The 25,481-nt window shown below is 48.0% G+C and overlaps 1 protein-coding gene across 2 annotated transcripts in view; it reads left to right on the top strand.

Moving 5' to 3' along the window:
• The window catches only part of ELAC2 (elaC ribonuclease Z 2), a 27,742-nt gene continuing 2,261 nt past the window's right edge, over nucleotides 1-25,481 (top strand). The window contains exons 1-20 of one of the 2 annotated variants that reach the window (XM_058283458.2): nucleotides 1-256; nucleotides 820-925; nucleotides 1,010-1,080; nucleotides 2,328-2,392; nucleotides 3,665-3,722; nucleotides 4,591-4,659; nucleotides 6,014-6,127; nucleotides 13,483-13,541; nucleotides 15,800-15,858; nucleotides 15,931-16,003; nucleotides 16,522-16,634; nucleotides 18,086-18,181; nucleotides 19,120-19,258; nucleotides 19,340-19,425; nucleotides 21,831-21,949; nucleotides 22,520-22,616; nucleotides 23,918-24,056; nucleotides 24,547-24,585; nucleotides 24,687-24,796; nucleotides 25,334-25,433. In XM_058283458.2, the coding sequence (XP_058139441.1) occupies nucleotides 1,050-1,080; nucleotides 2,328-2,392; nucleotides 3,665-3,722; nucleotides 4,591-4,659; nucleotides 6,014-6,127; nucleotides 13,483-13,541; nucleotides 15,800-15,858; nucleotides 15,931-16,003; nucleotides 16,522-16,634; nucleotides 18,086-18,181; nucleotides 19,120-19,258; nucleotides 19,340-19,425; nucleotides 21,831-21,949; nucleotides 22,520-22,616; nucleotides 23,918-24,056; nucleotides 24,547-24,585; nucleotides 24,687-24,796; nucleotides 25,334-25,433 (1,566 nt within the window). In that variant the 5' untranslated portion in view covers nucleotides 1-256; nucleotides 820-925; nucleotides 1,010-1,049. The remainder of the gene's footprint in view (nucleotides 257-819; nucleotides 926-1,009; nucleotides 1,081-2,327; nucleotides 2,393-3,664; nucleotides 3,723-4,590; nucleotides 4,660-6,013; nucleotides 6,128-13,482; nucleotides 13,542-15,799; nucleotides 15,859-15,930; nucleotides 16,004-16,521; nucleotides 16,635-18,085; nucleotides 18,182-19,119; nucleotides 19,259-19,339; nucleotides 19,426-21,830; nucleotides 21,950-22,519; nucleotides 22,617-23,917; nucleotides 24,057-24,546; nucleotides 24,586-24,686; nucleotides 24,797-25,333; nucleotides 25,434-25,481) is intronic. The other variant, XM_058283457.2, reaches the window with a different exon arrangement.

The raw sequence follows: 25,481 nt of genomic DNA on the forward strand, positions 1-25,481 counted from the left end.
GGTCCCTGGGTTCCGGTACAGGCGCGCGCATGTGGGCAATCCGCTCAGTGCTGCGGGTCGCGGCCGGGCGCGCCATGTCGCAGGGGCCCGCCCGCCGCCCGCGGCCGCCCAAGGACCCGCTGCGGCACCTGCGCACGCGGGAGAAGCGCGTCGCGTCGTGGGAGCCGCGGAGCCCGAACACCGTATACGTGCAGGTGGTGGCGGCCGGCGGCCGGGACGCGGGCGCCGCGCTCTACGTCTTCTCCGAGTACAACCGGTCAGTGCGGGGTGCCCGGAGTCCGGCAGGGGCCCCGCGGTGTCCCCTCCCGGGCCCTGTCCGACCCGGGAGCACACTCATGGGCATTCACCTATTGCAGCGGCCCGTGGCACTGGGCGAGTGGGAGAGCCTGGCTTCTTCCCTCCTTGCGCTCATGTGGCCCCTGGAGGTCCGTGAAGAACTCTGGACCTGGGTTTTCCTAAGCGTCCCCTACCAGCTCTTGGGTCCCGGGCTCGCTCTTAGCACGCACCTTCCCCGGAGCAAACCTCTCGTAGTGGGCGCGTGGGTTGCCAAGTGTAGTGAATCAGGAGGTAGTGATGGAAGTGAACCGTGTAGCTCTAGCACTGGCCTAACCACGCCCCAGCCCTCCCATCTCTGCCAAGGAGTGTTCAAAACCCGGCAGAAATGTGGCTTCATGGTACAATGTAGATTTTTAGATTCCCGCCCCTGAGCATCTCATTCAATGGAAAGCATCTCATTGAATGGAATAAAGCATCTCATTGAATGGAAAGATTTCACAGAACAGAATCTTCTGACTATTTTGAGTCATGTTTGCCCTATAGGTATCTCTTCAACTGTGGGGAAGGCATCCAGCGACTGATGCAGGAGCACAAGTGAGTCAGCCATTTTCTTCTGGGGTGAGGATGACTGTGGGACTTGAAAGCTGAGGTGAGAGGCAGGAGTGTCTCTTATAACAGAAGAAATAGTGTCTGACTCATCCATTTCGTTTTGTGAAAATGTTCTCTTCCCTAGGCTGAAGGTTGCCCGTTTGGATAACATATTCCTGACCCGAATGCACTGGAGTAATGTTGGGGGCTTGTGTGGTGAGTACGTATGTATTTTCCAGGGTCCCGAGGCTGGAGGGAGGTCTCTGGGATTTTAACCTGCCTCGCCCTTTTTGTGCACATCCTACGAATCCAGAGGAGCTGGACTTCTTTCTGTACCAGCCCATTCAGCTGCAGCATGGAGCATCAAAAGCTGTGACTCAGAAGGGCGGAGGTTTACGTGCATACCACCTCCAAGTGTTATTATCTGCTTGGTTTCTTGGGCTGTTGGACCAGAGATTCGTGGCAGTAAACTGGAGAGTGTAATGGAAATGATTACACTAGATCTAGTTACCATTGAGGCCATTGGCTACCACATCAAGACACAGCTATCCACCTGTATTAGTTTCCAAGCTGCTAGAACAAATACCTTTGGCTTAAACAACCTGGAGTTTATTGGCTTACAGTTTTGAGGCTTAAAGTCCAAAATCGAGGAGCCAGTAGGACAGTGCTCTCTTCCCAGAGACTGGCATTCTGGGGCTGACTGCTGCGTCCTTTGGTTCTTGGCTTTCGGTCACATGGTGATGTGCGTGGCAGTGTCTTCTCCTTTCTCTTCTGGGTTCCATTCACTTCCAGTTGCTTATTCCCTTCTGTGGATTTCGCTTTGTCTGAATTTCACTCTGCTTATAGAGGAGTCCAGTAATCCAGAGTAAAGCTCAAAGTCTTCATTTGGCTACACCTAACTAAAAATAACATCATCATAAAGTCCTATTTACAGTGAGTTCACAACCACAGGAATGGATTAACATTAAGAAGATGTTTTTATGGGGAGCATAATCTATCACACCAGCTTACCCCATTATTTATGTCCATTACTGGGAAGGTCAAGATTGTGTTCCCAGTGATGGATATAAATAATGTGGTTAGGAGGGAGTGGAGCTTTGGACCAGTCCATTCTTAAGGTTGAGATGAGGGCTACAGTGCAAAACTTATGGCCAGTCCTCCTCATTTGTATGACCCTGAGAGGAACACCTCCTTAAATTTTGTGCCTTAGATGTCTCACCTCACTCAAGTACCAGCCCTGCGCATTCTAGAGGCACTTTTGGGAAATATTTGATGGCCCTCATACTTCTAGCTAGAATTACGTCTGCTTTGCACATTGTCCCTGATGACTGGTTAGAAGTCAGAAATGAAGATAAGGAGATAAATAGTTGAGTAAGGAAGGCGAGTTCCTCCTGATAGTAACTACAGGTGGAGCTGATCAGAGATCTGTGTTTGAGATGCTGATTTTGTTCTTCCTTTTTAAGGAATGATTCTTACCTTAAAGGAAACTGGGCTTCCAAAATGTGTGCTGTCTGGACCTCCACAACTGGTGAGTCTTCCCACTCACCTTCTAAAATCGACCCCTCCTTTGTAACATTAGTAACGATAATTTAAGTTTCAGTTTTTCAAAGCAGTTTTCTGTCTTACAGAGGTCGTGGAGTAAACAGTTCGCCTTTCAAGTTAAATAGACTTGAGTTCAAAACCTTAACGTGTGACCTTGAATGAGTTACTTTACCTCTCTGAGCTTCAGTTTCTTCATCTATAAAATGGTTGTGATATGTCATAGAGTTGTTAAGGATTAAATAAGATAACATATAAAGCACTACATCACTTTATTGGATGTTTGGAACCAAGTAGACAGTCTGTAAATAGTAGCTTTTGTTTTATTTTTTTAATTTGAGACATTGTCACACCTTCCAGACCAGCCACTGCCGAGAAGGTGTGTGCACGTTGTTAAAACCAAAGCTGCTGAAAGCAACAGCTCATTTCCCAATTCTTAAGAAGGAGGACATCCAGTCACCACCTCCTGTTAATTCTTGCCCTGCTGTGCTCCATCCTCCGTGCTGCAGTCTCACTGAGACCCCTGCCATGCTGGTGATCAATTAAACCCCTGCCTGAATCCCGGGGGGCGCGGGGGCAGAGGCGGGGGAGGGGAATAGAAGAGAAACCAGGGCAGGTGTGTCACGCCCCACCCTAAAGCCCTTGAAGGACTTTCCACTGCAAAATAATGCAAGCACCCAGTGTGGCCCGTGAGCCCTGCAGGCCTGGGCTTTTCCCCTGCTCCCCGTGTCCTCCCGTCACCAGGCTGCAGCCACACTGATCCTGCCCCCACGAAGCCTGCCCCACCTCAGGGCTTTCGTCCAAACACGAGTCCCCCACCTCTTTGACCTCCCCCTCACCCCCGGGCTGTGTCCAAACTGACCCCACAGTGCTCACCTGGTAGGCCGTTTGCTCAGGCATCATCCCTGACTCTGCAGACAAGTTGGATCCTGGTAGCCCGTGTGTGTGTTTGTTTTTTCCATTTTTCTGGCAGACCACTTGTCACAATTGCCATTTTAAGTGGTTGCTTGTGCTGTCATTTGTTGAAATTTTTTTCTCTCCACCGGATTCTCAGCTTCACGAGGGCAGGGGTCCCTATCTTCTTTTTGCTGCTAGATCCTTTGCGTCTTACGTAGAGTGGACATTCAGTAAATCTTTGTGTAAATGAAGTTCAAAATGTTTATTAACCCTTATTTTAATACCTCTTAGGTACTCGAGTATGTTGCCGTGTTCTACGTTTGTGTAGTCAGAGCTGCTCATTTCTTAATTTTTACTCTTTTAGGAAGAATACCTTGAGGCTATCAAAATATTTTCTGGTCCATTGAAAGGAATAGACCTGGGTAAGTCATTGATAACGACAACTCTTCATCTGCCATTTCTTTCTCATCTACCCCCTAAACCTTTCACATGAGAATCCATAAAAACTGACCCAACTCAAATCTAAAAGGCAGATGCTTAATCAGCATGAGATGAAGTGAAATTGTGGCCCGGAGCACGTTGTACACCCCACCTCAGGCCACCCAGCTGCAGGCGAGGTAGGCAGGAGTGACGGGAAAACCACGATGCCTGCGGTGTGTAAGCGTCTCCCTTCCAGCACCCCGGTGCTTTCCCCAGTCTTCGCGATGGTTCTGATCGTCGCACTGAAGTCCTGCAGGAGAGCGAGGGGAAGCAAGCAGAGGGATGGAAGGCCATGCGGCTCCCTGGGCACCAGCCCTCAGCCACGTCTGCGCTGGCAGGTTCATGTGCCCTGGCGGGAGGAGGCAGGCTCGCGGGTGCAGGCAGGGCTTGTCTGGGAGCTGGCCTGCGCCTTTGGCTTGCTCGTGCTCCTGTTTCAACAGAAGCAGTAAGTTTATTTCAAAGGTATATTGGCTCTTAGAGCTGAGTTGAGTGTCTGGCCGTATGATGCTGTGTTAACATGTGCCTTTTAAATTTGAGTACTGGGTTCCTTTCATCTTTTTTATTGGAGAGTCACCAGTGGTCATGGAAGCACATCTTTCATTTGGCTGTAGTAAATATTAATGGATTGAGAATCCGTTTTTTTGTTCTTTCCTAAACATTTTAATCTATCATAAATTGTGGTTTCAATGACAAAGATCTGCCAAAAAATCCAAGGAAATTCAGGTGCTTATGGTTAGTGAACATGAAAACTGGTTTCCCCATGTCTTGGCTAATGCAGTCCCTTTTCCTGTTTATGTCTTTTTCACTTAGCTGTGCGGCCCCACTCTGCGCCAGAATACAAAGATGAGACCATGACAGTTTTCCAGATCCCCATATACAGTGAGTATAAAAAGCCAGGTGTCCTAGGGAGAGAGGATGTAGGTCCCTGGTCAGGAAGATGCGGTGAAAGTAGAAACGGAGCGCTTGTTTTGGGCACCCCATTTAGTGCCGGGCATGAGTGGGAGGTTTAGCTGAGGAGGTAAGCTTTGGTTCCTGTCAATACGGAACATATCATCCCGTGGACTGACAGGTTTAGCTCCTGTGTAATGACAGTGATTATACTTGGGAATATTATATGGTCACATGCTCTCAGAAGTTTGTTGGCCCCCGGATATGCACCTCCGTTGCTTGGAGCTTATTTGCCATAGCTATAGGTATACGTATCCTGAGAGGATTCTGCAGAGATTTGCACAGACAGAAATTGTAAGATAAACACTTCCGTTGGCGTTCTAAAGGAAGTGTTCTTAGGGGGCCAGAAGCTCATATAAATGTTCTCAGGTAGCAGGACCACATGGTAAAGCTTTGACTTACGGGCCGGCCGTGTTCCACCAGGCTTTCTCTCTCTGTGACTTGAGTACAGAGCCGAGGTACCTTTTCCGGGCAGTGCTAAGTAGTCAGGTGTTCACCAAGTCCTGCAGGTACAGACGAAAGCTACAAAGGTCAGAGAAGACCAAAACCTGATGGGGAGGTGAGCCAGGGTGGGAGGTGACAAGTCTGGCTGGAGCAAAGGCTCAGGTGCTTTGGGGCCAGTGTGCAGACTGGTGAGATCAGAACTCTCCTTGCTGACTCTGGTCAGGCGTCTTCTCATTTTCTCCCACCCCCCAGCCTGATTTGTGTCCCCCTCTAGCACTCCCCTCTTTCCACCATAGCCTGTAACGGTATACTGTTCTATGTATATCTATGTATGTCTGTGATCAAAGCCTGACTTGCGCAGTTTACTGATCACTGTTTTCCAAGCGTGCTCCCAATGACGACGGGCCAGACAGCAGGCAGGGCCAGACAGCAGGCAGGACTTCCGTCCAGACTGGCAGCTATGCCTTAGCTCCTCGGAGCAGTGAACCTTGTATTTCTTACTGACCTTGAGACTCGACTGACTTCACAAATAGGATCCGTCTCGAAAGATGGGTAACTTTTGGGTTTAGTTCTGCCTATCTGAGTAACAACCAGCCTCCAGCTTGCACTGCATATAATGGAGTCAGCAAACCCTATTGAGTTCCTACCATCAACAGCTATGAACTAAGCAGAAATGTACTTGCTGCCCACGGCCTAGCTGGGAAGGTGACTAGTTGTTAACACTAATTGAAGGCTTGCTGGACTTGATTGGTGTTCTGGTGTTCCAAGCGCGTACACATGGGCTCTGGCTCGGAGCTCAGCCTGGGTGGTGCGTGATTTGATTGTTTCCTCTTGTGACCAGGTGAACAGAGCGGTAGAGACCACCAGCCGTCACAGAGCCCGCCCGGGCCTCCAAGCAGCCCCAGTCCAAAGCAGTCTTCAGGCTCCGCATCAACTGAAAATGAGCTTCCAGACGGTACTTCATACTTAGCAGAACAGAACACTGGGAGGGGACTTGGGTCTTCTTAATTCTTTGCTTCTTAGTCCTCTCAAGTGAAATAATTATTGTAAGAGAGCTAAAAACCCTCATATCTGATATAAAATACACTTGATCGTGCTGTATAATTTTTTTTTTTTTTTGAGGAACCAGGACTGGGTATTGAATCTGGAACCTCTTACGCAAGAGACTGGCACTCAACCACTGAGCCGTATCAGCTCCTCTGAGTTGGCTACTTCTGTTTACTTGTTTGCTCATTGTTTTTTCTTTTTCTTTAGGGGGCACTAGGAACTGAACTTGGGACTTCCTATGTGGGAGGCGGGCACTCAACTGCTTGAACCATATTTCACTCCCTGTGTAATTCTTTTAATGTGCTTTTGAATTCAGTTTGCAGGTATTTTGTTGAGGATTTTTTCATTTGTATTCATTAGAGATATTGGTCTGTAATTTTCCTTTTTTGTAGTTTTATAATCTGGCTTTGGTACTAGGGTGATATTGGCTGCATAGAATGAGTTTGGTAGCACTCTTTCTGCTCAGTATTTTGGAAGGCTTGAGCAAGATTGGTATTATATCGTCTTTGAATGATGGGTAGAATTTACCTGTGAAGCCATCTGTTCATGGGCTTTTCATCTTTGGGCGTTTTTTGATGACTGTTTCAGTATCTTTACTTGTGATTGGTTTGTTGAGGTCCTCTCTTTCTTCTAGGATCAGTGTAGATTGTTCCTGGTTTCTAGGAATATGTCCATTTCATCTGGGTTGTCTAATTCATTGGCATATAGTTGTTCATAATATCTTCTTAGGATCCTTTTCCATCTTGTTTACATTGTCTGGTTTTTAGCATACAGCAAATAAAATCATTTCTGATTTTATTTATTTGCAACTTTTCTCTTTTTTGCATTGTCAGTCGAGGTAAATGTCAAGTCTCTATTGTTTTTTTGTTCTCAGTTTCATTTATTTCTGCTCTATATTATTTCTATCCTTTTGCTTGGTTTGGGATTAGTTTCCTGTTCTATTGCTAGTGCTTCCAGGTGTGCAGTTAGGTCTTTGATTTAAGCTCTTTTTTAAATGTAAGCACTGAGGGCTATAAATTCCCATCAGCACTTTTGTGGTGTCCCATAGATTTTGAAACTGTGTTCTCGTTCAATCTCCATACATTTATGAATTTTCCCTTTTTCTATCCATTTTTGATTTCCAGCCTCATTCCATTATGATCAGAGAAAGTACTTTGTGTAATGTAAAGTTTCATAAATTTATTGAGTACTGTCTTGTGATAGAACACAGGGTCTATCCTGGAGAAAGATCCATGAGCGCTTTAGAAGACTGTATATCCTGCTGTTTTGGGTTGTAATGCTCAATAATTGTTTATTAGGTCTAGTTAGTTTTTCACATTATTCATGCTCTCTCTTTCTTTAGTTATCCTCTGTCCAGATATTCTATCCAGTGCTTAGAGTAGTATGTTAAACTCTTCAACTGTTACTGTAGAGAAGTCTTATTTCTCCCTTCAGTTTTTCCTCTGTATGCCTCATATCTTGGGGCACGCAGGTTAGGTGTATAAATATTTGTTATAGTTGCTTCTTATTGGTAAATTGCCCCTTTTATTAATATATCATGCCTTCTTCATCCTTTATAAGTTTTATACTTAAAATCTATTTTGTCTGAATATCACTAGTCCAGATCTTTTTTAGTTACTGTTTGTGTGGAGTATCTTTTTCCACCCTTTCGCTTTCAACCTGGTTGTGTCCTTATGTCTGAGATGAGTCTCTTGTAGACAGCATACAGATGGCTCATATTTTTTTTCCATTCTATCTGTTTTATGTGTTTTGATTGGGGCGTTCAAGTCATTAACATTCAGTGTTATTACTATACAGGCATTATTTATTTTGCCCATTTGATCTTTTAGCTTTCCATTGTTATATCTTATTATTGTCTATCTTTTATTTACCCTTCAATTTGCTTTTCCTAATAATCTTCATTTCTACACTCTTCTCCGTATCTCTTGCTTTTTTTTTTTTTTCTTTTCAGCCTGCAGCACTCCCTTTAGTATCCTTGTAATTGTGATCTTTTGGTAACAATATATTCTCTCAGTTTTTGTCTGTGAAGACTTTAAACTCGTCATTTTTTAAGGAAAGTTTTGCCAGATAACAGAATTCTTGCCTGGCAGTTTTTCTTTTTCAGTACCTTACTACATCATACCATTGTCTTCTTGCCCCCTTGCTTTCTGGTGGGAGGTAGGCACTTAATTTTACTGAGGTTCCCTTGTATGTGATGGTTTGCTTTTCTCTCGCTGCTTCAGAAGCCTCTCTTTATCTCTGATATTTGTCATTCTGAAGAGTAGATGTCTTAGGGTCGGTCTATTCAGATTTATTGTTTGTGGTATGTTGTCCTGCTTGGAGTTTGATATTTATGTCTTTCATAATGGTTGGAAGTTTTCAGTCATTATTTCCTCAAATATTCTTACTGCCCCTTTTTCACCCTCTTCTCCTTCTGGGACACCGATAATGTGTATGTGCATTTACCATTGTCATTGAATTCCCCGATACCCTGTTCCATTTTTTCCGTTCTTTCCTCTTTCTGTTCTCTCCCTTCAAGTTCAGATGTTCCGCCCTTGATATCTCTAATTCTGTCTTCAGTCAATCAAAATCTGCTGTTATGTGCCTCTAATGTATTTTAGTGTCATCTGTGGTGTCTTTCATTCCCACGCCCTGTTGCTTTTCCTTGAAGGCTTTCAATTTGTTCTTTATGCTGGCCCAGTGTTGTTTTAATACCCTCTATCTCTCTAGTCATGTTTTTCTTCAATTCTTTAAACTGATATAGGAAATTGTGTGATTATCATTGATTAGTTCTCTTAAATCCTCTATCTTGTCAGAATATTTGTACTTTTGGCTGGGCCATCTCTTCCTGTTTCCTTGTATGGCTTGTAATTTTCTCCTGATGTCTAGGCGTCTGAATATGTTGGTGAATTTACTGTAGTCAGGTCAATTTCTCTCTTGCCTTTTTTTCCTGCTGCTTTTCTGTTTTTTTCTTCTCTTCTACTACTACTATACTACTATTATTTTTGGTCCAACTTAGTCTTTAACATTGCCTAGCCTAAGTTATCAAAATCAGGCCAGGGACTCACTGGGGCACAGATCTTCTCCCGGGAGTTTGGATTAAGAGAGACCTAAAAGTAGTTTTTCCTCTTGCGTTTCTTAGCTGGCTAGCAGGTGGCGCTCGTTGGGGAACCCTCCCACAAAGGTTCTTCTTTCAGCCTCCCCTGGCCTATGTTTCCAGTCTGGCCAGAGCCAAGATTAGAAGCAGGCTCTGCTGGCCCAAGTCACTGAAGAGAAACCACTCTCTTCCGTCTGGCTGCACCCTCCCTTTTCCCAGGAGGAAGACCCCTGCTCCCCTCTCAGGCGGCTGCAGGGGCCACAGGTGTATCCAGGCTGCTCACCTTGAGAGTGAGGGGCGGGCGCCCTTCCCTGCTACCGTGGGGTAGGAGTAACTCATGGGTTGTCTTGTGGGTTCTTGGTTTCTCTGTCGTTCGCTCTCCTGGGAGTTGTGTACACTGTCCTGGTCTGTTCACCCGCACAGCAGGTCCCTCAGACAGCTCTTGGCCCTTTCTCCATTGTTTTGTGAGAGAGCTGAGCCCTGCCAGCCCACTTCGGTGTTATCTTCCCAGAACTCCCTCTGCTCTAATCTTTGTTACTTCCTTCCTTCTGCTTGCTCTGGGCTTAGTTTGTTCTTCTTTCTCTAGATCCTCTGTTCTTGAGGTAATGTCTCTGATTTGAGATCTTTTTTAACATAAGCAATGTAGAGCTATAAATCTCCCTCTTGGCATTCCTTTTGTTGTATCCTGTACATTTTTGTATGTTGTATTTTCATTTTCGTTCACCTTAAGATATTTGCTAATATCCCCTGTGATTTCTTCTTTCTTCAAAAGGGTGTTTAAGAGTACATTGCTTAATGGCCACATATTTTTTAATGTGCCATCTCTTCCTTCGTTATTGATTTCTAGCTTCATTGCATTGTAGATGGAGAAGATACACTGTATGATTTCAGTATTTTTGAGTTTATTGAGACTTGTTTTGTGACTGAACGTATGGACTGTTCTAAAGAATGATCCAATGTGTACTAGAGAAAAATGTTTATTCTGCTGCTGTTGGTGAAGTGTTCTATATATGTCTGCTAAGCTTAGTTGGTTTAGGGTATTGCTCAAGTTTGTTTCCTTGTTGATCTACTGTCTAGATATTTTGTCCATTATTGAAAATGGTGTGTTGAAATAGTCCACTATTGTAGAACTGTCTGCCTCTCCCTTCAGATCTCTCAATATGTGCTTCATATATTTTGGGCTTTGCTGTTTTTATACTTGCTGTGTCTTCTTGTTGAATTGACCCTTTTTTAAGTTTATAGAGGCCCTTTTTAACAGTTTTTTTAAAAGTCTATTTTATCTGTTAATGTAGCTACCACAGCTCTTCTTTGGTTACTGTTTGCATGGTATATGTTTTTCCCATCTTTTCACTTTCAACCTCCTTATTTCTTTGAATTTAGGGCGAGTCTCTTGTAAACAGCATATCCTTGCATCATGCTTTTTTATCCATTCTGACAATCTCAGCCTTTTGACTGGGGATTTTAAACCATTTACACTTAAATCACTGATAATGCAGGACTTTCTCTGGCTATTTTGCTGTTTTGACTTTGTAAATCTTATACTTTTTGTAACCCTCACTTCTAGGCAATAATGCCTATTTCTATATTTATTTGGCTTTTTGTTTTGTACGATTTTGAGTCCCTCCTCATTCTTCATGTATTTTGTTTGCGATTATCTTAACGGTGTGCTTACCTTTGCCAGAGGTCTTAATTTCGTTGTGCTGCTTTGATCTACTGTCTCCAGTCCTTTCATTTCAGTCTGAAGAGCACTTGAAAGCATTGCTGGTAGGGCAGGTCTAGTCGTGATGGACTCCCTCAGCTTTTGTTTATCCAGGAATGTCTTAATCTCCTCTCATTTTTGAAAGAACATCTTGCCGGATATAAAACTGTGGTTGGCAATTGCTTTCTTTTACAGCACTTTACGTATTTTGTACCACTGCCTTTCCTCCATGTTTTCAGAGAAATCGGCATGCAGTCTTATTGGGATTCCCTTGTACATAGCTCATTCCTTTTCTCTTGACCCTTCAGAGGCCCCTGCTTGTCCCTGGCATTGAACAATTTGATTACTATGTGTCTGGGCCTGGTTTTCTTTATTTTCCTGTTTGGGGTTTGTTGGGCTTCTGGAATGTGCATATTCATGTCTTTTGTTAAACTTGGCAAGTTTTCTGCCCCTTTCTTCTCCTTGGGTCTCCTATAAAGTGTATATTGGTACGCTTGATGGTATTCCGCAGTTCTCTTAGGCTCTGTTCTTTTTTATTCTTTTCTCTCTCTGTTTCTAAGCTTGAGTCATTTCAGTTATCTTGTCTTCGAGTTCACTTTTCTTTCTTCTGCCACCTCCAATCTGCTGTTGAAAACCCTCTAGGGAATTTTTCATTTCAGTTATTGTGGTCTTCAACACTAATGTTTCTCTGGAAATATTCCCATATTGTTCATTCATGGTTTTCCTCATATCGTTTAGTGCTTTCTCTGTTTACCTCTGTCTTCTTTAGCATATTGAGGATTATTATTTTAAAGTCTTTGCATCTGGTGTGTACCAAGTCTGGTCCTCCTTATTGATGGTTTCTGGATTTTTATCTTGTTCCTTTGGAGGGACCCCATTTTCTCTTTCTGTGTGTGTCTTGTAATCTTTGGTTTGTAGACTGTACATATTTAATATTTTTCTGTTTGGTAAGCTCTCAGGTTTAGTCCCTGGTCTGTCTCAAGTTTGTCTCCAGCTTGTGATATGACAGATTTTCTTGAATACCAGGAGCTAATCAAAAGCAAACCAGGCAAGGCACAGAGCAGCTTTGACTAGCCTCGCAAACTGGCTCTGCTTCGGTGGTGCTGTCCTTCAGAGCTTAGCCCTGCTGTCCACAAGACCAGCCCAAGGTCTTACCTGACCCTGCCTGAGTGGAGCAGGGGAGCCTCTCCTCTCTGCTTCCTCTGCTTCTTCTCCTGGGCTTGTGCTTTGGAGAGGCTTAGGAATTCCCCATTTACAGTTTACAGGAGTTTTTATAAAAGCTCACTCCGCTCCCTTTGAAATAGGCCTCCTCCCCTTTCTGGGTGCTCTTTCGAGTGACTTACTGCAGGTAGACCCCTGCCCCAGGCCGTTTTAACTTCATTCTTTCTCATTCTGTCCCAGCTGTCTGCAAGGGATTTCTTGGCCCTCAGGACAGACTCTGGGTAGGTCAGCCGGAGACACATTTCCCACTCAGTCTCAGACCTCCACCCAATAGGTGGACACTGGCACACCTGCACCCCGGTGTGCAAAACTGTGTCACTCTGCTCCCTCTGGGACAAGGCCAGGGACCCACCCGGGGAGTGCAAGGTGGCTTCACCCTGCCTGGAGGGAGTGGGGCAGCAAGGTCATCAGGAGCTGCTTCTGCGGCTTTGGAAGTTGCATTTTCTTGATTCAGCACTTGTCCCGTTAATGCAGCCCTTTAACGGTTTTCCCTAGTTCGGAGGAAGGCTACTGCCTTTTAAGGTTCCTGCCCTGCCTTTGCCCCAGGGGTTGGAGCAGTGGCCACCCTCAGGGCGGGCCCCACTGATCTGAAGTAGTTGGTCAGAGGTAGAGAGCTGGGATCAGACCCCACGTCCCCGCAGACTGGAGGACTGACTCTGTGTGTCCTTCTGGGCAAGACCTGCCAGGACAAGCTGTGCCAGGAGCCCGGAGGCTGGGGAGGGGTGGGGCCCTGCGGGGAGGCGCGAAGGCACTGGTCTCGCTGCAGTTTGCCAGCTTCTTCCTCCCCGGTCCACCCTGGATGCTGCACATCCAGTCTCCGGTTTCAGAGTGGTCGGTTCAGACAGTTCCTGCCGGTTTAATGGGGGTTTGGTGGAGGGACTGATTCTTGGACTTTCCTACTCTGCCATCTTCCCACCTGTTCTACGTATTTTGAGACTTGCTTTCAAAGGACATTACAACCCCCCCCCCTCCATTCCTAGGTAATCCGCATACATGTGCAAGTCTGTCTGTGTGTGTGTGTTTGGGGGGTGATTTCACTTCTCAGGTTTTTCTGGTTGGAATTTTGGTTTTCCATTTATTCAAACAGATCTCAACATAAATGCTCACAGGGAAGAACATCTGCTCGAGGATACCTGTGTTTTCTTGGACCTTTGTTTGCCATGGCCACATCTGTTTAATCTTTGTGTGAAGTCATATTAGGTATTGAACGATCATCTATCTATGAGGCTTAGGCAAGCCTCACGTTTGCGTGTTTGTGTTTCTATAGGTGTGAACCAGAAAGCAGGCTGCAGGGACCCCTCACTGGTTGTGGCTTTCGTCTGCAAGGTAAGAGGTCCCTGTTGGGTTCGCAGTGCATGTGTGTGTGTGTGGTGGGCAGCGTGGAGCTTGGTCGGTGGCCCTTGCTTGACACGTGGCCCCTAAGAAACACACCCGGGCAGATCCCTGTTTCTCAAAAAAAAACAAACAAACCCTGTACTGTTAAATTCTTCCAATTCTCTTTCAGTGCTCTATCAGTCTACATACATATTATTTCATTATGATGGATCCTCTTGGAACTCTTCAGCTCTTTGTTTCATTTCACTGTAGATGTTGAGGTACCAGCAGCAGACTGGCTTTCATCATGGCTAGTGTTTCCAAAGGCCTAGGTCTGCAAATCTGAAATTGGCCACATTCTGTTAAAAATATATATATTACAATAATCTGTATTTAAGAAGTGATGAATGGTGTATTTTCCATAGGACTTAGAGTTAAATTTTTATTAAAACACAATCTGCAACAAATATTTTTGTCTAATCTGTGGTAAGACTATATTGTCCTTTTGTGGGCTTTGATTTTCTTTTTTTTTTAAGAAATAATGCTGATTTTAAAATATATCTGGAATTTTCAAATCCAAATTCTAACGCATTATGGAAGGTCAGTAGTGATATTAGTTATGAGTTGCAGGGCCATTGCCAATATCACTTCCATCAATTTATTTGAATAATACTTTTTTTATAAAAATTAAGTGCTGGGAGGTAGATGTGGCTCAGGTGATTGGGCTCCCATCTACCATATGGGAGGCCTTGGGTTCAATTCCTGCGGCCTCCTGGTGAGGGTAAGCAGGCCTGCGCCGACGCTGCGGTGAGCTGATGGCAGACAGCGAATGCAAAAATTACTTTGTATGGTCATGTTTCGGCTGTCCTGGGTCATTCCTGCCTGGAGCATGGCCTGTGTGTGGCAGGATACAGGCTCACCAGGACGTCTGCAGTCAGGCTGTTGTCAGGCCGCTTTCCTGGAGGCGGCAGGCTCTGGCCAGCCCTGGCTCTTCTGCCTCCTCCCTTGGTGTCTGCTGCTGCCGACGAGAGCTGAGGTCTCTGCCCATCCCTTAGCCCCTCTCCCCTCTTACTGATGCCCTGCGGGTTTGGAAGCCAGGACAGCTGAGCTGGCTCAAGGTCTACGGAGGTCAGAGAAAGCAGACCCCGGCACGAGGGCTTGCAGAGCTCCCCTCTGGTAGAAAAGCGTGTGCGTCGGCAGCTAGTGACCGCTGGGGACGAGCCGGCTCCCCTCCTGGTTCCCACCGTCCACGGCTCTGTGTTCCTTGGTGGGAGCTTGGTAGGAACGAGCTCCTCCACGGGTGGATGTGGCTCTTCGTGGAAGGATGGCTTTCCCCTGCCTTAGGTCTGCAAGTTCCTGTTACACATCAGAGACATTTTGTTTCCACCCGCAAGCCCACTGGTGGAGAGAACGGTCAGGCTTGTTAATTCCATTATTAGCTAAGGATCCAGCTAAGCTCTACCGTCTGTGTAAGCTGCACGCTTAGCTGTAATCCTTCCTCTAAGACACTTTTCGAGAATGAAAATTCTGGAATCCTCAGGAGAAGACCTCAGGATCCAGACTGAGACTGCCTAAGAGTGATTTCCTAACTTCACAAAGCTACGAGAAAATGTAGACAGTTCATACAACTTTATAGTAGAGAACAAAAAGCAGCACTTAAAGACTTACTAACATTTTCCAGGCCGTTTCTGACTGTTTTCTCTTATTGTGTGTGAAATAGGTACATCCAGTAGTGATGATTTTGAAGTTTGTCATTTTATTATAACGAGCACATTGGGAACTTTTTTTATTACAATTAAAAGCCATGACACTTTATTGCCAATTATCGAGAAATAGCAAAGAAAAAACCATCCATAGGTATTCTCTGTCACTGGCTTATTGTATTCTACACCGAGTGGTTTGCTGGCTCACAGCTCTGTTAGTGTTCTGGCGACATTCCTTTAGCTGTTGATGGGTGCACCGCGTATCCTCAGGGACACGAGAGGGGTACCTAAGGCCGTGGATGTGGACATGATCACAGCTCACGACATTTGTAATTCGAGTTAGCCTTGGGAAATAAAGCCCCGTGTTTTAAACCAGTCAGCTTTCAGCACTAAAGCGTTTCCAAATAAATCTCTCCTTCAGAATGCAGTATACCTTCTGAAAGCAATAACCTACATCTTAACAAACTTTAAAAAAAATTTTTTTTAAAAAGCACAGAAAGCTGTACTTGTAAGAAAATTGGTTGAAACCGAGCTTCTGAAATCACATCTGCGTTCTCTCCACTGCAGCTTCACATGAAGAAAGGAAACTTCCTGGTGCTCAGAGCGAAGGAGCTCGGCCTCCCGGTGTGAGTGCAGGGCGGGGGTGTGCTTGGTGGTGGAGAGGCCGTCGTCTCAGGAGGGCGCTCTCTCCCCCTTAGTGGGACGGCTGCCATAGCGCCCATCATTGCCGCTGCCAAGGTCGGGAAGAGCGTCACCTATGAGGGAAGAGAGGTGAGACGCCTGCTCCGCATTTCTCAGCAGTTACGGGACCCAGTCGCCGACTCCTTCGGGCTCCGCAGACACCACTTCCTTAGGGGCGGGGGACAGCTTGGATCCCCGTCACTTGGCCGAGCAGCGGAGCAGGATCTTGTGTCCAGGCTTGTCCTGCATTTCGAGGCCGGTGGCTCAGGGCTCTTAGCGTAGAGACTGCACCGAGGAGCATTCGGTGCGAGGTCCTTCTGAGAGGGAAGGCTCCGGCCGCTCCTCACCAGCGCGCTCCCTCTGGCCCCTGAGTGTGCCAGGAGCGGCGGGGGCTGCCTGTCTACTTAATCCCACTCCACATGAGCAGGAGGGTGCGGGTGGTCCTCGGGTTGGGGCGGGACCCCGTGCGCCTCGCCCGGTTGTGCTCGTAGTGGCGGCGGCAGGCCAGCGCTGGGATGAGGCGCCTGTGCCCACGTGGCCGCCGAGCCGCCGCCCTGCCTTGGGGAGCTCCTGGGGGACGCTGTGAGCTGGCTGGTTGGATTTTGCAGATTTTGCCCGAAGAGATCTGTACCCCTCCAGACCCTGGTGTTGCCTTCATTGTGGTGGAATGTCCCGACGAAGGGTTCATCCAGCCCATCTGTGAGAGCAGCGCCTTGGAGAGGTGACACGGGGACTCTGGGGCGGGAGGCGTGCGGACAGACAGATGACCGGTGTGGCTCTGGGCCCACCAGGCAACTGCATGAGGGGTGGAGCGTGGTCTCTGAGCGCCATGCCTCGGTCTGCAGTGCTGAGGCTGGGCCTCCTGCCTTTAGCTGGTCGCCTGGGCGGGATTTCCCTCCCTGCGGAGAGCTGGGGGCTCACTGTGCACAGCCTCAAAGCAAAGTCAGAGAAGACTGAAAACCAGGGGCCATCGTGGACTAGAAAATAGAATCCGTGGTCTGGTCTAAATAAGTTCTAGAGCTCGCTTGAGCTCTCATGAGTACCCAGCTGCGTTATCTGGATGATTTTCACTTCAGTGGTTTACGCCTATTCCTGTATTGACACTCATGAGGCGAGTCAGAGGTATTTGAGTCCCTCTCGGTGCCGGGTCTATGATGAGGGACAGGATCGCAGCCTGGGAAGACCTTTCAGGCCTGTTTTGTTTTGTCCTCCAGAAAGGTGGACCAGCTTTGCAGTCAGCTTTAATCCTGCTTAGCACCTGCGACCGGCATGTGTGTTACGGTCTAACTCTCCTTCCATGCTCAAAGTCTGTTCTAGCTATTTCATTTTACCCCCCCCCCTTTATTGTTTTATTCTGCTTAGCACAGCTCCTTTTGTGTGTTAGGAGCTAGAGTGTTAGGAGTTTCTCTTGGGCTCCACTTTATTCTCTGGGTGAACGTGGGTATCCTGTGGGCAAAGGTTTTGTGTTTTAACCAAGCTGTGGGCAGCACCACCACTTCCAGTTCCTGTGACTGAGGTTTAAACTTGACACAGCTCAGGAACTATTGTGGGTGTGTGGGGCAAATAAAGCCAGCTGCTGATTTTTTTTCTTGGAGTAACCAGAAAGGGACAAATCAAATGTTGATAATTGGTTCTCTCTGAGCGTGGGGTTGCAGGCAATATTAGTTTTTATACCTGTGTCTTGGTCCCCCTGAAAGGCAGGCACCAAGCTGGAATTAGAAGTGCAAGAGCTTTCTTGAGGGAAATGCCCCATGAAAGTTACAGAAGGGGGAGCAGGAGTATGGCAAGAAAGCCTGTGTCCTCCGTGGCGGGTCTGACCTCCATGGAAGGAAGGGCAGAGGGCAGGAGACAGGATTGGGTGGGAGGAGCCTCGGGTGGCAGCGCAGCCCTGGGGAAGGCTCAGCCTAGCCTCAGCAAAGCTTGCCTGTTGGAGGAGGCCCCCCCCCCCATGGAAACGGCCCAGCTCCGGTAGCCCCTCTGCCCAGGCGTGGCTGGGGGTAGCACGGGAGAGCGTGGCCTGAGCGTGGGGGTTGGCACTCAACCAGCCCCTGCAGCAGAAGGGAGTGCTCTTGGGGGCAGGGCCAGGCCACACAGCCCCCCATTTGTACATGGTCTTTGTTTTCCCCACCAAGTTTGTATCACTTACGGAGCAGAGCCCCACTCTCCTTCCAGATACCAAGGAAAGGCCGATGACCCCGTGGCCCTGGTGGTGCACATGGCCCCCGAGGCGGTGCTTTTGGACGGGAGATACCAGCAGTGGATGGAGAGGTACGAGCTCGGCCCTGGCTCACAGCGGGCAGCTGCTGCGGGCAGTGGTGCGTTTCTAGCGAGCCTCACTGCTCCCTGTTTCTCACTGAGTGCTGCCTGCCCTTCCTGTGTGGCCCCTCAGCCCCTGGGGTCCGCTGCCTTGCCCGGCTTCTGGGAGCAGCCATCTGGGCCACGCCTGGAAGAAGGACCACTCCTGGGTGGGGCAGTGCCTGTGCGTGGCTGGGGCCAGGGCTCGATTCCATGCCAGCTGACACTAGGGACCAAACAAAGCCTGCCTTTGTGTCGACGACTGCACGTACGTGTCCTAAAGAAGAGACTAGAAAATAAAATAATAGCTTCCGTTTCTCGAATGCCTACTGCATCTCAGGCAGTATGTAAAATACTTTACAGCTCCTCTCACTGACTTGAATCTTCCCAGCAATCTGGCGAGGCAGGTTGATTGTGGAAATTTAGTGAGTGGAAGGTGAGTTCACCACTTGTTCCTCTCTGCATCCTTGGCCAGGGCTAGCAGGTGGAAGGAACTTGGACTGAACTTGGAGCCCACGGGACCCTTGCGCCGGGTTTCAGCCTCCCGTCCTGTTCCCACACCTTCCGCTTCTTCAGCTTTGAGTCTCACCGTAACTACCTGCTTTCCCGTTAGGCCTTTTCTTCTTTCAGTCCATACTCCATTTTGTATCCAGAGCTCTATCTGTAAGCCCTAAACATCTTTTTTGTCATCCTCCGCACTGATTTTTTCAACATACCCTGGAGTCCCGCCGAGGTATGGCGAGAACCCTGGATTTCAAGACAGAAGAGTAGGATTAGGCCATTTGGTAGCTCAGCTTGGGTCAGTTCACGTGCTCATTTGGAGCACTTTTCACCGCCGTCCTCGCTGCAGCACTACCCCTTAGGTGTGTGTGTTCCTTCAGGCTACACACGAGCGGTCTCTCTGCTCCTAGGTTTGGGCCCGACACCCAGCACCTGGTCCTGAATGAGAGCTGCACGTCAGTGCACAACCTCCGCAGCTACAAGATCCAGGCGCAGCTGAACCTCATCGACCCCGACATCTTCCCCCCGCTCGCCACTTTCCCCTGTAAGGTAGTGTCCCGGGACGGCCCTGGCGCCTGGTGCCCGGCTCCCGCGTGCCCCTCCCCTCCAGGGAGTGTGTCTGTCTTTCAGGAGGAAGGCCCCGCGCTCAGCGTGCCCACCGTGCGGGGCGAATGCCTCCTCAAGTACCAGCTCCGGCCCAGGACAGAGTGGCAGAGGTGCGTGAGGGCCTGCCCCGCAGGCCGAGGGGCGGGGCCAGCCAGCTCTGCAAAGGGCCAGAGGAAAGGTTGAGGGGTCTCGCAGACCGCCTGGTCTCTACCGCCGCCGTTCAACTCTGCGTCATAGAATCATCCGCAGGCAGGCCAGGGATGATGGTCTTGGCTGTGCTCCCCAACCGATTTATAAAAACAGGCTGAGCCTAGTCCAGGTTGGGGGGTGGGGTGGGGGGCGGGATTGAACAGGTGACATTCCTTTTCTTAAATTCCCGCTAATAACATTGATACACGTTCGTAGTGTTATAGAACTTAAGAATGATGTGATGAAGAAAACTAGTCACCCATTATCCTGTCACTCACAGATAATGGTTATCATTTTAGAATTTTTCCCTTTTGGGTATATGTATTAAAAAAGAAAAAAGTATGTACAGGTTAATGGCCTGACATTTCATCCTTTTGGTAGATAGTCTTCAGTAAAAAAGTGTTTATTAGAATTCCAGGTAGGGATGTATATTTATTTGGGATGTTTCCAATTTTTCATGATTTTAATGAAACAATACATGTCTTGAATATAAATCTTTGTATGGAACTTTGTTCCTTTCAGACAATTCCTAGAAGTGGGATTACTGGGTCAGGTGGAAGCTTTTTGAAGAAAGGCTTATTGCCCTGTGTCTTAATTTAATACTTTTATGGTCTGGGTTTTGAATAACTGAAGTTTTCTGTCCACAGTGTCGGTAGTAGAATAGGCCACGTTCTGGATTATTACCAGCTCCTGGGTTCTGCCCTGGTTGAGTGCGTAGGACGATGTCTAAGCTTGGGGGTGTTTAGAGGCTTCGTGGGCGCTTGGGTCAGGTCTACGGATGTCGTCGTGGGGTGGAAGAGGCTCGTCCCTTTGTCACTCTGCAGGCCGTTGGGTAAAAGGCAGTGACTGACAAACCTAGTCGGTGCTCAGATTCACTTTTTACTTGTTGAAATCACAGTTCCTGGGCCTTGCCCTGCCCTATGAGCTGGGCTCTCCCAAGGTGGCCTGGGACTGCCTCAGTAAGCTCCCAGGTGACTGCTGCTCAGCCAGGGAGCCCTAGGTCCAGGCCTTGGCGCCGAGTGCAGCCAGGAGCAGCAGTGGTACTGGGAGCTGGCTAAAAACGTGTGGTCTCAGCCCCACCTCAGCTCCCACGGGAGCTGCAGAGCCAGGTTCTGCATCCTGTCAGCAAGTTCTCAGGTGACCAGTAGCGTGCACAGTGCAGTTTGAGACCTGTGCTTTTCAGGGTGAGGTGTGTGCAGTTTTGCCCCTTGTGCCCACTCTCCCACCCCCCACCTTGCTGCGAGGCACTTGGCAATGTCTGGACGTGTTTTTGGTTGTCACACCTGGAAGGGGTGAGTTACTGGCATCTAGTGAGTAGAGAGCAGGGATGCTGCCCCCCACAAAAAGGCTTCTTAACCAGGGGTCCATGTGCTTGAATTGAGGTCCAAAAAAACATTCCTGTGGGGATGTGTTGGTGCGGGCGTGATATCTTTATTAAATAATATAGAGTGTAGTGTGGACTGCATAAAGGGTCTGTGATTTTCACCAGACTGGCAAAGGGGTCTGTGGAACAAAAAAGGTTAAGAACCCTCTAAAACAAAGAGTTATCCAGCCCAGATGTCAGTGGTGGCAAGGATGAGAAACCCTGCTGTAGGGTGTATAAAACCGCCCACTACTTGTCAGGCTCTGAGACCGAAGGATATTCTGAGAAGCTAGAGAGAGCTATGTGGAACCTGTTCTGAAATTACCTGCTGAGCTGAGAAAGTTCCACGTGGCAGTAGAACAGAACTGCCCAAAGTTTTTGTTGCTTAGTCTTTAATCTTTATTTTGTCAAAGACAAATTGGAGCCAAGTTTTCAGATTACAGTATTTTATTTGGGATACCAGAGGTTATACTGCAGCAAGGAGGCAAGATGACTTGGAAAAATGGAAGGTGCTTTGAGCTTCTAGGGATGGCAAATGATTTTTACAGGCATACTGTGGAGGTTAGCTAGACTCCGACAGATTGGGCAATAATTGTCTGCCTTTAGAGATGGGTTTAGGACAGGGTCTTTTTCTAAGTTGGTGAACCTGGGACTTCATACACGGGAAGCAGGCAGCGGGGCCTTTTTTTGTATGGGTCAAATGTAATGAAATTGGGGCTTGGTTGGCTGAGTCGGCCATTTTCGTGGAAATTTCAAATTTCAAAATATATCAAGAGGAAACTTGGACTTCAAAGAGGAAGTAGGGCATAGGTTTTCTTTTTCGAGGGGGGGGGGTGCTCTGAAGGGATGCTAGGGTTTTCTTTCTGTAATTTTTTTCAGTTTGAAAGACCTTTGTGCAGATTATTTCTATGAATTTATTCCAGATGTCCACACGATCCTCTGAGGTGCTCTTCTCCCTTGCAGGGATGCCATTGTCACCTGCAATCCTGAGGAATTTATTGCAGAGGCCCAGGAGCAGCTCGATTTCCAGGAGAGCGTGCAGGAGTACAAGAAGGGGGTGCAGGCCGGCCCAGTCCCAGCAGGTGCGCGGGGCTCGGCCTCCTGGCCACTGGTGTTCTGGTTTGCGTGTCATGAGGTCCTTGCCGACATGCAGCTGTGGGGTTTGTGAGGCAGTGAGGCCCTGGACGGGGCACAGGCTTTGGGATCCTCACATCTTCAGGGTGTGAACTCCGGCTGTGCCGCTTAGTGTCTCTCTGGCTTGGGGAAGACCCAACCCTTTGAGCCAGCTTCCTTACCCGTGACCTGGGGCCCTGACCCCCTGGAAGTAAACGGTGCTCCGTGACACAAAGAAGTCCCTTTTTCATTTAAAACAATGAGAGGCAATTCTTTGGAAGAAAGCACAGAGCAATCCTGTCGCTCTCCTTCCCAGACAACAGCACGTGTCATGGGGAGACCTGGGTGTAAGAGGCTCTGATTGCCAGGTCATTCCACCTACATGGGTTTACTGTTTTCTGAGCTCGATTGTCCCTTCTGGGAAGTTGAACTCAGCTGACTATTGCTTTGGGCTGCCTTTGGCTGTACCCCTCACGTGGCTGAATGCTGGCTCATTTTTACCCAGAAGTAGACTGTTACATGTATTTATTATTCCGTAGAGAAAGGAAGCCAGTATCCAGAAATCATCTTCCTTGGAACAGGATCTGCCATCCCAATGAAGATTCGGAATGTCAGCGCCACGCTCGTCAACATAAGGTGTTGCTCCTCTTCTAGAAAATGCTTTATTTTTCAACCAGAATCCCGCCCCACGCGCCATTTGAAAAGTTCATTGCACTTTTTCATCACCCTTTACATCATAATAAAAATAGTGGCTTGCTGCTGCTTTGGTACTCCCACACAGCAGGCACCTAGCTTAGAAATTAGCTCACTCTGCACATTAATCCAATGAAATAGTTAATAATTGCACCCATTTTATTGATGAGTAGATTGGTGCTCAGCTGGTAAGTGGCAGATCTGAAAGTTGGACTGGTCTGTGTTGATAGCTACATTATATTACTATCCTACCAACTAGTTATGCTGATATGTTAAAAAGCTTTTGGGCTTTGTACACTTTGTTTTTTATTCAGCCCCCTTACTGTGGACGTAGTTTTTTTTTTAGTTTATTCTCTTTGGTGCCGTTTATTTGCAAAGGGATGAAGGTATTTTGAAATGCACATGGTGCCTCTGCAGGTATATTTATATTAAAATGAGATTGTGAAGTATTGGGTTAGTTTTTAAATTTTGCTTTGTCATCTTGTGTACTAAGGAACCAAATGATGCATTAAATGTGCATTGCTGTGATGGGATGCATCTTGTTATTAGAAATATAAATGTGGAGGACATAGCTCCGTACTCTGAGGCTTCTCCCTAGAAGAGGACAGGTGTCCTAAAGAGGAAAGGCCTCTGTCCTCCCTAGAGCAGGGGTTCTGAAATGGGCTGAACATCGACACAGCCCAAAGGTCCAGTCAGAATTGCAGATCTTGGCCCCTTCCAAGACCAGTTAAATCAGAAGCTCTGGGTGGCAGCTGGGTGTCTGTATTCACTCAACAATGAAGCCTCAGCAGCCAGGCCCACACCAGAACTGGCTTAGAAAGCCAGAGCTGCTTGGAAAGGGGAGAAATCTGGTGGCAACCTGGAACTGGAAAACAGTGTTCTAGCACACAATGACCTCTAGCATTACAGCCCCAGAGAGGGTCTTGCCACATACCAGCTAAATAACCAGACATTTGCTGGTAGGATGAAGTGTTTTACCCTTCCATTCTGTAGACCTTTGGGGGTTTTTTTTTGTATGCCCAGCATTTGTGTAGCGCTGTATACTTGAAAGGTGGATAATTCTTATTTAAAGAGATCAACTCACTTGTTTTTGCTTATGTTCCCCAAAGACAAAGCATGAGGTTTATGGAAGATAGAAATTACCAAAAGCTGCTCCCCCCTCCGCTAAAGCAAGAGACACTCCTGCCCCGTATGAGGTCTCTAGCATGTCCTTTTCCCCTCGGGTTGCATCTCTCTCCTGACAGCTCGGACAAGTCTCTGCTCCTGGACTGTGGCGAAGGCACGTTTGGGCAGTTGTGCCGCCACTACGGAGACCGCGTGGACAGGGTCCTGGGCACCCTCACCGCTGTGTTCGTGTCCCACCTGCACGCAGATCACCATACTGTGAGTGGGCGCAGAGGGCCGTGCCTCCTGTTCCCTGCCAGGGCCCCGGCTCGCCCACAGCTAGTTGTTCGTGTCTCACTAGGAAATGCTAGAAAACCCCAGTGCAGTCCTTGCGCTCAGGAAGAGTGTGTCTTGCTTTCTATTGGCTTTCGTTCATACGCAGTCCTGCGGGTTTCGCTTGGCCCAGCTTTCCTCTCGGAGCCTGCTCAGGTGAAACTGCTGAAGTCAGAGTGCTGGCAGTGAGCCCGCCGGGAGGCTCTGACGACGGGGCCTGCCTCCTAGGGGCGGCTGCTGCTTCTCTTTTCTACCTTCTTCCTGTTGCAGCGCAGGTTTGCAGGCTGGCGTGTCCTTCCCCCTTCCCCCCGCCTCCCCCAGGGATGAGTTTGATAGGAAGCCAGGACCAACTGTGACATTATGACTCTAGAACCATGATGGGGAGGAAACAGGAGTTTGGTTCTGGCTGACCTGTGGCTTCTCTTTTGCATCCCAGGGCTTGTTAAATATCCTGCTGCAGAGAGAGCGAGCACTGGTAAGTGGCGCGTGATGTCACTGAGCCGTGTGGCTCCGTGGACTCACTTGTTTCTATTGGTTTGAGTTGCAGCAGGCTCGACTCTGTTGTTTTGGTTTCAGGCATCCCTGGGAAAGCCCTTCCACCCTCTGTTAGTGGTGGCCCCTGCCCAGCTGCGGCCCTGGCTCCAGCAGTACCATAACCAGTGCCAGCAGATCCTGCATCACGTCAGGTGAGTGTCGGGGTGGGCCTGAGCACCGAGGCTGCCGTCTCACGCCACCTCCCTTCCTTCTTCAGCCAGCTGAAGGCTGACATTGGGGCAGCTAGAGCACCCTGGACCTGTCCCCGTGCTGATGCAAGGGCCGAAAGCGTTGGAAATGTTCCTTCTCCACCCTCGTTTCAGTTCGGTGCTAGTTCCGGGCTTTGCCCAGGCCATCTGTGCCAGGTGGATGCAAGGCTGGGAGGTGGCCACCCAGGCTGAGGGCAAGGGGACCGTTTGGGGTCTGCTGAGGCCTCCTGGAGTCCGGGCTCCTGCTGTGGTCTGAGGCCACTCGCTGCTCTTTTTCTTGCAGGGGCCTTGGGGTTTTGAGTATTCTTTCCCCGTCTTAGTGTCTCTGGTTTAGATCTGTTTCTTTAGTGATTTGGAGGCTCTCCAGTCAGTGAGAGACTTGAACTTTGACTGCAGACATTAAATGTTCTGGGTTTTTAAATTTTTTTATTTATTTGTTTTTTGTTTGTTTTTAACTTTTTAAATGTGTCCTTTTCACAGTATGATTCCTGCCAAATACCTTAGGAAAGGGTCTGAGGTCCCCAGTCCCGCAGTTGAAAAATTGATGGAGTCACTGTTGGGAGAGTGTGGCCTGGAGGAGGTAAGGGGGGCCCCGCGGGTCCGAGGAGGTGCAGGCGGGGAGTGAGGC

Source organism: Dasypus novemcinctus, chromosome 21 (genome assembly GCF_030445035.2).
Source record: "Dasypus novemcinctus isolate mDasNov1 chromosome 21, mDasNov1.1.hap2, whole genome shotgun sequence".
Lineage (NCBI taxonomy): Eukaryota > Metazoa > Chordata > Mammalia > Cingulata > Dasypodidae > Dasypus > Dasypus novemcinctus.